At 40.0% G+C, this 12,251-nt stretch overlaps 1 protein-coding gene across 4 annotated transcripts in view; it reads right to left on the bottom strand.

Moving 5' to 3' along the window:
- Positions 1 to 11,886, bottom strand: part of LOC101851674 (bifunctional purine biosynthesis protein ATIC) — a 55,926-nt gene extending 44,040 nt beyond the window's left edge. For all 4 annotated transcript variants that reach the window (XM_013088111.2, XM_035972422.1, XM_013088110.2 and 1 more), the window contains exon 1: positions 11,730 to 11,886. In XM_013088111.2, coding sequence (XP_012943565.1) covers positions 11,730 to 11,745 — 16 coding nt within the window. In that variant the 5' untranslated portion in view covers positions 11,746 to 11,886. The remainder of the gene's footprint in view (positions 1 to 11,729) is intronic.
- Between the last annotated feature and the right edge of the window lie 365 nt (positions 11,887 to 12,251).

Below are 12,251 nucleotides of genomic sequence, written 5' to 3'. Positions count from 1 at the left end.
TTCTCCCTTCAACATTCAAAACAAAAAGAAATGCTCATGTAATCAGGTGATAATGCACACAACTGATAACATGAACATTTATTTGCTTTGTCTTACACTGTAACAATTTCACATTTTGAAAACTATTATCAAAACAATCCTTTAATGTGCAAATTCTATTGTCTGGACAAATACTGCTTTCTCGATTGGTACCACGTAAACGACTTCGAATATCTTCCGGGGTGCCGAATTGTTATGGAAAAAAATATCTGAACTGATCGGATCCAGTGTAAACGCGAGCACGTAGACAAAATATTTGACAATTATACACGCACTGTATAAAATATCTTGTCAGGAAGTTGAGTAAAATCAAGACATTTTCAAAAACCTGGAATTTCCGATTCATTTGGAAAATCGCTACTTCTGTACCTGAATTTCTCTCCTACCGCTATTGTAGGAGATCTAGATCTACAACAGTTACACAACCTTACCCAGACCACACTCTTGGTCCTCCATCAAACTAGGAAAGCTGCCATTTGTGTTATTCACTGCCTTCAGCTCTGAACACACTTTCTTCCAATGACAGACTTCAGAATGGAGAGCTTCCACTTTTCTCTCAAAGTCCAACAATTTTTGGTCCTTTAATCTCAACTGCTTCTGAAGCTCGCCCAGTTCTTTCTTTAGACAAGAAACTTCCTCGTCACCCGTCATATTTTTGCCTTCCTTCATTCTCTTCAACTGTCGCTTGTATTTCTTTCTGTCACGTCTAAGTTCTTTCTCGATTTTCTCTCTCCTTGTTACTTTTTCCTTTAACTTCTTGATAATCATTAAGCTACCTTTTGCCAGCCTAACACTGGCTCTCAGCTTAGAGTTTCTCTTAGCTATATCTACAACTTCTTTCCTTCTCTTTACACAGCTTTCACAATCAGACCGAAGATTTTTAGCAGAAAATGATGATTGAACGACAGCAGGTTTAGACAAAGAGGCTTCTGAAGGGCCAGGGATGGTGGCTACAGAGCCAGGGACAACGGAAGAGACAGCTGTGGTGCTGGGGACAATGGAAGAGACAGCTGTGGTGCTGGGGACAATGGAAGAGACAGCTGTGGTGCTGGTGACAACGGCTGACGCACAGCCAGGAACTGCGACTTCGCTGTCAGTTATTTCACGGGGAGATGGTGGTTTAGTGACCTGGGACTCCAACAGAACGGTATAGTCAGTCTCCAAAAGTGTTTTGAGGCGCTCCCAACAAGTAGGTACACTGAGTTTCTTCATTGCTCGATTAACAGCAATCATCAACCGCCTCATGTAACCCCTCACAATATCCATATTCACTTTTGACTTCAGAATGTCACTTAATGCAGATAAGCTCTTGTAGTACATTTTCTTGTGTTCAAAAATTAAAAAAACAAGGTGTCCATTTTTTACTGTATTGTCCATTGGGGTTAAAGCACTAGTGTCATAATTTGCAAGAAGAGTTTTAAAATCAGCAGCAGTTTTTGTGACTGCCATGGTGGCCAAAAGTCCTACGTTAATAAATAGCTCTCCAAAAACAAGAAATTGGGGGAGAAAATAGAATTCCTCAAGCTTACACCAGATTAAGATTTCGTCATCAATTTGAAACAACAAACAAGTCTGTGATTAAGTTTTATTCATATATATGGACTCAAGTATGAGTGAATAAAGGAATGAAAATAAACTCTGGCAGCCCTATAAACAAATCATATTTTAATTATTTCCATACATCATTTACGACCAATTGCATATGGTATGGTGGTAGTTTTGGGGGTTTTTTTTTTATCAGAACGTTAGTCCATCTGACCAATCCAAATTGTTGTAAAATACTTGGCACTTCTGAACAAAGACAACTTTGATATCAGAGGCTATGTAAGAAGCACAGAAGAATGTCGCTCTAGTGGTTGGTAGGTAGGTGGATCCCACGTGGAGAATGCAAGGAGTGACAAAGCTGGAAGCAAATCTCTTGGAGATCACAAACAGGGAGGTCTCAAGCTGTGTGACAGGCGTCCTGGAAAGTTGGAAGTAGGAGGGTCTTAATACTAATAGGCTGAACACACCCCAATGACAAAATAAAGGCCCTTTCTTAGTTTTTATTCATTATCCACAAACTTTTATCAAGGCAGCGTTTCCCCTGCCTGTCCAGGATAGTTGCACTTGAATTTCACAAACAATTGGTGTCTTCAAAAAAATGCATCACTAATGAGAACTTCCACAATTTACATTTTTATCTTATCATGAAACATGACATTACCATTTATGATTGAATGACAGTTTAGCTTCTATTTCAGTCAAATCATCAGCGCAAAATTAAAATATGACATAGACACCATTTCTATAAACAAAGACTGATACTGTTTGATTTTGAATGAGTAGGTGTTTTACGGCACTATCTACTCAATTTTGGTCATTTAAGTGCCATGATATTGTTTGAAATGCATTCCTATTTTCAAATTATGAAAAGAACGACATTGATCTAAAACAATGAAAGAACGAAGGAAAGATTTTGTCTTACAGAAATATGAGAGAAAACCCACTGATTAAGAGTGTCAAGAATCAGGATGGAAGTCAACCAGCTTTTTCTGGAAACTTGTGAACTACTTATACTTAGACTTTTAAAAGTTAGTTATGTTTTATATTGGCCTATACCCTGGTGCAGGGTGAGAAAGGCAATGATGATGATGATGATAGTTATGTTTATCGTGTCTAAATAAAAAGCATGCCATAGATTTTGTTTCACTCTTCCAAACTGTGTTGGGATTTTTCAAAAAGGTGTCGGCCGTCAACAGTGCTGTTGTCAAACCTTGTCAAGTGTTCCCTTCTTATTAATTTCAAAGAATTTGACACATGGTATAATAATAAGGAGACAAACTCTTAAACTTAACAGAAAACTGGCAAAGAAAATGATAATTACTGTTAAACAACAGAATAAATTAAAGTGAAAGTGAAAAAGATAGCAAGAAATTCCACACGATCCACCATGTGAAACTATAAGGGTACTGTGTCTAAGACGAAGTAACTGAAATCAGTAAGGTATCCAAACTATTACACAAATCATAAACAAACGGTGTAATTATACAGTAAACAGTAACAGAGCTTATTTATTATGGAACTATTTTGAAATACAATGTACTATAGTGATAATAAGCAACTTCTTCAGAAAAATAGTATTGACTCATTACAAGTTGTTTGTTTTTTTGTTTTGTCTTGGGTTGTTTTTTGTGGGGGTTTTTGGGGGGGGGGATCTGGAAAGTGTCTTATTTATGGCACTCGCAATTGCATATATGGCCATATGAGTGCGCATGACACAGTAAACGTTTTGTGTTTGGTAGGAATTTTGAATTTTATCTGCGTGGCGGCCGAAGCACGCTCTTATCGACCTTAGGACCACCAAAGAATCTTTAAAATACCCAAATTACACACTCCGAGATTTTTTACCCCAAGGGGAGGCAAGGGGGCAGAAAGTGAAGACAAAAGGGCAGAAAGTGAAGACAAAAGCAGACAACAGAACATGGTTAGAGAGCGGGAAAGGACATGAAAGGATAAACATTTAGTGAAGAAAATTTTTGTCTCTGTCAGGTTTCTAACCCAGGAGCCATTGAATGAGAGGCGAACACTGCAACCTCTAGACCACGAGAGTCCTATTGTAAAATTACAAGTTTGGTGTCACCAATATTTGGATATTTGCTACTGAACACCCCCCCCCCCCCTCTCAAATTACAGTCCTGGCCTCAAACCCGGGTGAAAAGACAACAATCCTCGTATACTCTGCAGGAAAAATTTCCAAGCCACGACCTATTTTTAAGTTTGCATTACTCCCGGCGTTGGCATAACTATTGAACTAATAATGTTTTTCCAAAAGGCAAAGTAGAATCGGGCAACTACGAAGGCTCTCAGCCCTGAAATAGCCACGGCAGCGTACACAACTCTCTGATAATTAATATGTCTGTCTCCGTCGTTTTATGCAAGAAAAATTAAGAAATTACGCAAACTGATCCCAAAAACGTGAAATTATGCGATTCCGTTAATTTTAACGAAGAATGATTAAGGAAAATAAACAGAAATTATGCAAAAATGATCAAATTTTGCTAAATTATGCGGGGTGCATAAAACCGTGGGAACAGATATGTTCATGGCCTTCAAAAAAACTCAACTGTTTCAGTATCCTACTGAACACAGCAGATCACAGGCAAATCTCCCCCACCCCCACCCACATGGATAACACATGACATCAGAACCTACCTTCGAGTGTCACTTCTTTCATTCAGCTCAATCCAGAAAAAGTCGCATTGAGAACACCAAAACCGGCAGTCATAGATGAAAACAACAAGACTGGAAACAATATGAAGCGGTAGCAATCTCTGGAAACACGCCCAACTTTCCCTTTCCAGTGCTTTGGGAATCGGTATCTGGCCTGTGGGTTCATTCCGCTCAATTCTTTTTTTCTTACTGGGCACCACCGAGATGACCTGACATCCTAGCCACTCTCTGACAACTAGTGAACGCCACAAAGATCTAGATCTACAACAATTACACAGCCTTACCCAGACAATACTTTTGGTCCTCTGTCAAACAAGGAAGGCTGCTATTATAATTAGTGTCATTCACTGCCTTCAGCTCTGAACACACTTTCTTCCAATGACAGACTTCAGAATGGAGAGCTTCCACTTTTCTCATAAAGTCCAACAATTTTTGGTCCTTTAACCTCAACTGCTTCTGAAGCTCGCCCAGTTCTTTCTTTAGACAAGAAACTTCCTCGTCACCCGTGACATTTTTGCCTTCCTTCATTCTCTTCAACTGTCGCTTGTATTTCTTTCTGTCACGTCTAAGTTCTTTCTCGATTTTCTCTCTCCTTGTTACTTTTTCCTTTAACTTCTTGATAATCATTAAGCTACCTTTTGCTTGCCGAACACTGGCTCTCAGCTTAGTGTTTCTCTTAGCTATATCTACAACTTCTTTCCTTCTCTTTACACAGCTTCCACAATCAGACCGCAGATTTTTTGCAGAAAATGAAGACTGAGTGACAGCAGGTTTAGACAGAGAGGGTTCTGAAGGGCCAGGGACAATGGAAGAGACAGCTATGGTGCTGGGGACAATAATGGCTGACGCACAGCCGAGTGCTGAAACCTCACTGTCAGTTATTTCACATGGAGGAGGTGGTTTAGTGACCTGGGACTCTAACGGAACGGTGTAGTCAGTCTCTAGAAGTGTTTTGAGGCGCTCCCAACAAGAAGATGTTAGTCCCTTCATTGCACGATCAACAGTAACCATCAATCGTCTCATGTGATTCCTAACAGTATTCACGTGCACTTTAGATTTCAGAATGACGCTCAAAGCCTTTATGCCCTTTTGGTACACTTTCTTGTTTTCAAAAATTAAAAAAACAAGGTGTCCATTTTTTACTGTATTGTCCATTGGGGTTAAGCCACTTGTGTTATAATTTGCAAGAAGAGTTTTAAAATCAGCAGCAGTTCTTGTGGTTGCCATGTTGGCCAAAAGTCCTACGTAAATAAATAATATCTCTCCAAAAACAAAAAATTGGGGGAGAAAATAGATTTCCCCAAGCTTACACTAGTTAGATTAAGATCTCATCATCAATTTGAAACAAATAATAAGTCTGTGATTACGTTTTATTTATGAGTGAAATTAGTACTCGATCAACAGCAGTCATCAACTGCCTCAAGTGAATCCTAACAGTGGTCCCATACACTTTTGACTTTAGAATGAGGCTGAAAGCAAACAAGCTCTTGCGGCACCCTTTTTCATGTTCAAAAATGTATAAAACCAAGGTGTCTATTTTTGAATGTGTTGTATGTTTGCAAGAAGGGCTTTACAATCAGCAACAGTTCTCCTGGCTGCCATATCGGTCTGCGGTCATTAGTTCACCAAAAACGGAAGATTCTGGGAGAAAACAGAGAACAATCACTGACAATGGTATAGGTTCAATACAAAACGCCTTTATCAACACTTTTAAGGTTATTTAAGAGGCGAGACCTCTGATTCTAAGATTCATCTCCAAAAGGTCTAAGCCGAATGGGAATTTCGGGTACCGGTAAACTGCCTTTCCCAATGGCACAACGTCAGATTGAGCTGAGGCTCCAACCCGCGAACCTGTCACCTCAGTATTATGAGCCGGGTAGCCTAACCACTGGGCTATCGACGCAACTTGGGAGTCACTGAGCCTTCTGTTGATCAAAACCACTCATCGAAAATTTAAAAAGCAATCATCTCAAGAGGGTTTTAATGATATAGTTTCGTTTGAGTAATGGAAAGCTTTCATTTCCTCCTGAGAAAAGCAAGTTAAACTGACAAAAGCCACAGCGGGTTGAAAAAGAATTAGCCACTACCAAAGGCACAAACCACAAACTTTGATGAACTCTTCACCAAAAGTACAAACAGACTAGAATAAAGATACACAGAAAACGGTCTGCCAGTCAGCACTCAAGTAAAAAGTTGAAACATCTGTATTTCCATTATTATCATTATAATTTAATCTATTGTGCGAAGGGTTTGGTGGCAGCTTTTTTTAAAACTGATTTTTATGTAAAATAAAACCAAATCGGATCTTTCAAAAGGCAACAAGTTTCAAGAGAAATCTGATTTTTCAAAGAGGTCAGCAAGTACATCTAAACTAGGGACTACTATTGTTTGTGGCTGTGACAGTCTGAGCACTTGTAATTGAGTGTCATTGCTTGTTTGGGACTACACGCCACACACAAGTGAAGAACACGTAGAGTGTTAGAAGAACTGGGAGCTCGTTGGGAATCACAATTTAGACCTCTCCAAATTCTCAGTCTCTCAAACAATGGCATGTGAGTCCTGAAAAATTAGATGATAGATAACTGTTACATAAATGACATGAGCTCGAAATTTTTTTTAAAAGCAGTTCTTGGCGGTGTTGGAATGAAGAAAGCATACTAGCACAGTAAAACCTCAGTTACACCAATACATTATTCATTATGTACTTCCTTCGGACCCAAGATCTTGAATGTCTAATTAAGGTGTGTATAATATAAGCTAGAAACAGTTCAAATACTAAACAGGACTTGGAGCTTTAGAAAGAGAATGTTACAGCTGATAGTACGTTTTAAGCCGAGCGAGTTATTCAAAGCTTTAATGACTTTCATCATTGTCTATGCTTATTATTGAGAGAACTTTAAATTCAGAAAAAAGTGATAAATTTGTTTTGAAAAATAAAAATTATTCTCTAAAATGTTCTTTCACCTCCTTTCCTGCTCTCCAACCATGTTGTCATCTGATTTCGTCTCCACTGCCCCCCCCCCCCCTCCCCGCCCGCCTTCTCCTATGGACTCCAGCCACTTTCAGCAGCCTCAAAACTGCTTCTTTTTTTTTAGTAAGTGTTTTACGGCACTAGCAACACAATAAGGTCATATAAGTGCCGAAGATTAGAGGTGTTACAAAGAGTAACAAACACAAAAAACAAGGAGAGATCAGGATGATAGATGTTTGGTAGGAAAAAAGGAGCAAACAACACCAGAGCACCCGCCAACCACCCACACTGCTTCCCCTTGGCTCCTTCTTACTGCTCTCTTTCAGCCACACCCCTGATCTTAGGGTAGGTAAGATCTAATACCTGGACTTCTCGGATAAAGCGATAAAGACAAAACATCTCGGAGGCCCAATGTACAAGTTTCGCATGTTAAAGATCTCTTGGTGGTCCAAAATCAATAAGAGTAGGCTTCGGCCTCCACCCGGGCAAAATTCAAAATTAACTCCTACCTTATTGAACTTGATTTAATTAAATGTGTCATGCTTACTAATATGACATGACCTAAAATAATGCAGTTGCGAGCGCCGTAAATACGGTAAAATACACACAGATTAAAAAAAAAAAAAATCAGTACTAGTGTAAGTTCCAAAGCCCAGCATATAAAATGTCTCAACTATTTAAAAAACAGAAGTACATCATAATGAACAGGGTGGATAATGTAAAATTTCTTCATATTTTCTTAAAATAGTTTTCAAATAACACCAGAACCTACCTTAACTCCATTTTCAGCTCATTCACGAACAAAAGGTCGTTTTCAAAATTTGAAAAGAAACGCAAGAAACTGTCGCAACAACTGAATTCAAAGACATCAGATATGACCCTAATACAATATAGTTCACAGGAAACATACTTATTTATGAAAAATAGAATAAACCCTTTCCTAGGGTCTGGAAAAGGCATCACAGCATTGATTTTATACTTTTAGCACACATTCACATTTTAATTTGCTTTATTTCTTATGTTTAATAAACGAAAATGATGTTTTGATCAATTTTGCAAAAATTGTTCGAGGATAAACTCATCTAATTTTAACCCTCAAACTAATGTGAGATTTTCCAGGGGAACTGTATTTTTCATAAGAAATGACAAAGTAGAACAATGAAAAATGCAACACAAACCAATCAAAGTAAAAGTAATACAGTAACAGTTGAAACAGGTCTAACAACTACAGTCCAAGAAAAATGAGACTATCAAAGAGGACTAGATCTACCTTCAACAGCACTAATACCCTCAACAATTGGTGGTTGTCTTGTACAGGTTTGATAGTACTTTCTAGGAAGAATATAGAAATGCAATTACATTTACAAGATAGAGGTACACCCAATCCCCGATAAAATACATCTTTTTTCTGCATTTGAATTTTTACGAGCTGCAATCCTTCTAACTTTCAAGTTTTGAGCAAATAGGCCTTTATTTTTTAATAAGAGAAAACAAATAGTCATGTTTGTTGCCTTGCTGAATGATGAATTTAAAACAGAATTTTTATAATAATAATAATAATATATATAAACTTACTTGATCAAGAATTTTGTCCATTTAACTGTGTAATCTACAAGACATCAATCATAGCACCTGGAGCAAACTGCCTTTCAAACTAGACTTAAAGACCACAGGCCAAAACTTGTCTCTACTCACTGTCAGGTTGTTATCTCGTGTACTACTTTCATTATAATTATTACTATTGTGAGCATGCAAGAACAAGGTGGATGCTAGCTGCTAGGTTATCATGATGTGGTTCAGGAGTAAAACTGCAAAAATCACAGTAAAAAGTGCCTCTAGCGGCCTAGCCTCTAGCCCGGCTTTTAATTTTTGTCATAGCACAAAGTGAGTTCAATTGTCCTGCTGCTATATAATAAATTAAGTGTTATCAACCAAACTAAATCAATTATTACACTCACTATAATGCTATCTGTGCAAACTGCAACTAGAGTCAAAACTGTCTCAGATGGCCACCCATTGTAGAGGAGAAAAGTGACGATCCCAGACAGGTAGCCGCCTTAACAGTGTCGTCAGTTTCACAAAATTTTTTTTAACACAGGAAAGGAAATGAGAAGTGGCCATTTGCACAGGTGAATTATTCAACTCCGTAAATTACTGATCATCTTATCAGGTGGCGATAGCAGAAGAGCAGCGTCAACCGTAGGTTACTTGAATTCAAACCTAGGCTTTAATTCCTTTTGACTTTTTGATTGCTTGCGTGTAGCTTTTGTATCCAGGATTATTAATTATTGTTGAGTAGATCTAGATCTGGAGTAGAGACGGGGTTGCACGACAAGCCTATGGTATGAACCATTAACTAGCTAGAGTGTTCCTGCGTTTATCAACATCCAGCAGCATTCTTTCCTGTGGTACAAGATTCTCGGCTGGTCGCTGTGGTTGCTTACTGCACGTACACAAAGGGAAGTTGTTACCAAGCTTGCTGATTACGTATTCTAACAGTGCATCCACCTGCAGTTGTAAGGCTGTCAATGCATTTTATGAAGATTTCCGTACTTGTACTGCACACACAGTAGTGTGTAGTGCGTGTAGCATCAGTGCTAAGCAAAGCACGAAGCCGCTCAGCCTCTCTGAGGGGATGGGTGGGGGTTGTCGCGCTGTGCCAGCATGGCATCTGGTAAGGCGAAGTTTCACGTGAAGGGTCACTACCTTTGCATGCACCTCCGCAAATGGGAGGTACCCTCCGTTCCTCTTCATCTTTCCCTACACGTAATAGTAAAAGAAATCCACTATACAAAGCTCTGTGAGGGCTTTGAGCAAGCGTTCTTCAGCAATATTTACAACGGATGGATAACCGAAGGTGTTTTTGTCTGTTTTCTGAGGGATATTTTCATCCCTCACCTAGAGATAGGGCACGAACGACAAAGAAGCCTGTCGTTTTGTTTGTTGGTGGCCACTCCAGCAATCTCTTGTTTGAGGTCTCAGACCTCTGCAGCGTGAATGGGATGCCTCATGGCCCAAACCAGCCACCTGATACAGCCTCTGGACCAGGCGTTCTTCGGGGCCATCAAGCCAGCGTGGCAAGAGGAGGTAAGGAAGCTCGTGACTGGCACCATGGAATCCGTCACACTGAGAATGTTTGCCAGCGTCCTGAAGAAGGCCTGGACAACAGCAGCTCGGCCGAACAAAGCCATGAGGGGATTCGCCAAGTCAGGGCTGTTTCCCTACAACCCTGACGTTGTCCCTACAAGTGACAAGCTGAAACTCCCAGCTGCACCTTCATGGGGTCCCCTGCCCCTACCCTCCACTTGTCACCCACCTTGTCTGCCTCTCTCCCACCCAGACCCACCTCTTCTGCCTCTGGGCCACCTACCTCTTTTGCCTCTGCCCCACCCCCATCCACCTCATCTGTCTCTGAGCCATCCACGTCACAAACTCTCCGTCACCGACACAAGGAAATATTCTCCATGAACTTTAGGCTTTAGGAGGAGAAGGTGGACCTGTACCTCAAGAGGTATGAAAATGGATACGACCTCAAAATCGACCTCAACTACATAAGACGCATCACCCTCCAGCAGGAACGCGTATCCCCGCTGATTGTTGCAAACAAAGGGAGGAGGGCAAACGAAGCAGGCACGGCGCGCTGGGCCAACGATAGCAGATGAAATGGTCTTCTCATCAGTCACTGAGGGGTTACATCCCCTCTCACCGGGGACTGGAAAGGTGACTTAAAATGCTTAGGGTAGCGCGGTCCGTCTCTTACTCTAGGCCTATATGGACTATGTCGGTAATCTTCCAGAACCAGATCTGCATGATGTTAAGGAAAAAAACATTACCGTTGTTACGTTTCTCGATTATAAAATAACACAAGAAGCTACAGCGAGCACCTGTCACACCTCTGTGATTGGCCTCAATATAGATCTAGATCTAGTCTAGATGATGTATTACCGCCATCTATTTTGTCGTCTTCCGGGGCTTCTCCCAAGACTCTTGGGTTTTCCTCGCCAGTAACAGTTGACTGGATCTCGCTGTCTTTGTTTTGTTTTTTTGTTGTATTAATTATTAATTTTGTGTTATTTTTTAATTAAGTCTCAGCAATTCCCGTTCCAAAAATTCACCTTCTCCTCAAAGTTGTATACACACACACACACCCACACACACTTGAAGCCGAAGAGTGTGCGCACTCACACAAACACACGCCAACAAGCAGGCCCCTTACGGCTTACGGCACGACGAGATCAGAAGTAGGCCTAGCCTTATTTTGTTTGCTTTTATTAATTACCTAGATCCAAAGAATGTGAGAGTGCATAGATTCTGGAGGCTAATTTAATAGCTGGAAGTGGAAGAGAGCTGACTGCCTGTAGACACTGTAGTACAGCCTGTAGACTGTAGCCTGTTGTATCGACTGCTGTATCCAGCTATCCTGCTCAACTCTCAACAAACTTTACAAATATTGCCTTTTTACTTTTTTAAAAGATGAAATAACAGCAGGTTACAGTACAGTGCTTACCAATTTCACCAGCCATTTTAGTGCAGGACCCTCTTCAACTGTCTAAATCAATTCAGTTCTTGTGAGGAGATCAGCGAAGTGGCGAGGCAGCTTCAACAGTCTACACTCATGTAGCGGTGTAGCCTCAGCCTCTTCTCTGTTTGTATTGTTGTAAAAAGTAAAATCTGAATTATGTCCTGTGAAATTAGGGCGGGTTGCCAGTTTTTTCTAAGTATGAGAAAAAAAATTAGGCCAAAGTTTGATTTGTGTTAAAGTTCGATGTAAAACTAAAATATTTATACTGTGTTACATGACCATGTATTGAATTTAAAGTCTTCAGGACGAAAACACAATAAACGTATGTGTACTTGAAACATTATGCCTCTTAACTTTGTCCCTTTAAATGATTTTCTACCTTCAATCGTGTGTGTGTGTATGTGTATGTACGTATGAATATGTATATGTGTGTATGTGTGTGTGTGTGCGCGTGTGTGTGTGTATGTGTGTGTGTGTGTGTGATAATATATATAAACTTACTTGATC

The sequence above is a fragment of the Aplysia californica genome, unplaced genomic scaffold (assembly GCF_000002075.1).
Source record: "Aplysia californica isolate F4 #8 unplaced genomic scaffold, AplCal3.0 scaffold00687, whole genome shotgun sequence".
In the NCBI taxonomy this organism is placed as follows: domain Eukaryota; kingdom Metazoa; phylum Mollusca; class Gastropoda; order Aplysiida; family Aplysiidae; genus Aplysia; species Aplysia californica.
The sequence above is the reverse complement of the archived record's forward strand: the minus strand, read 5'-3'. Positions and strand labels throughout refer to the sequence as shown.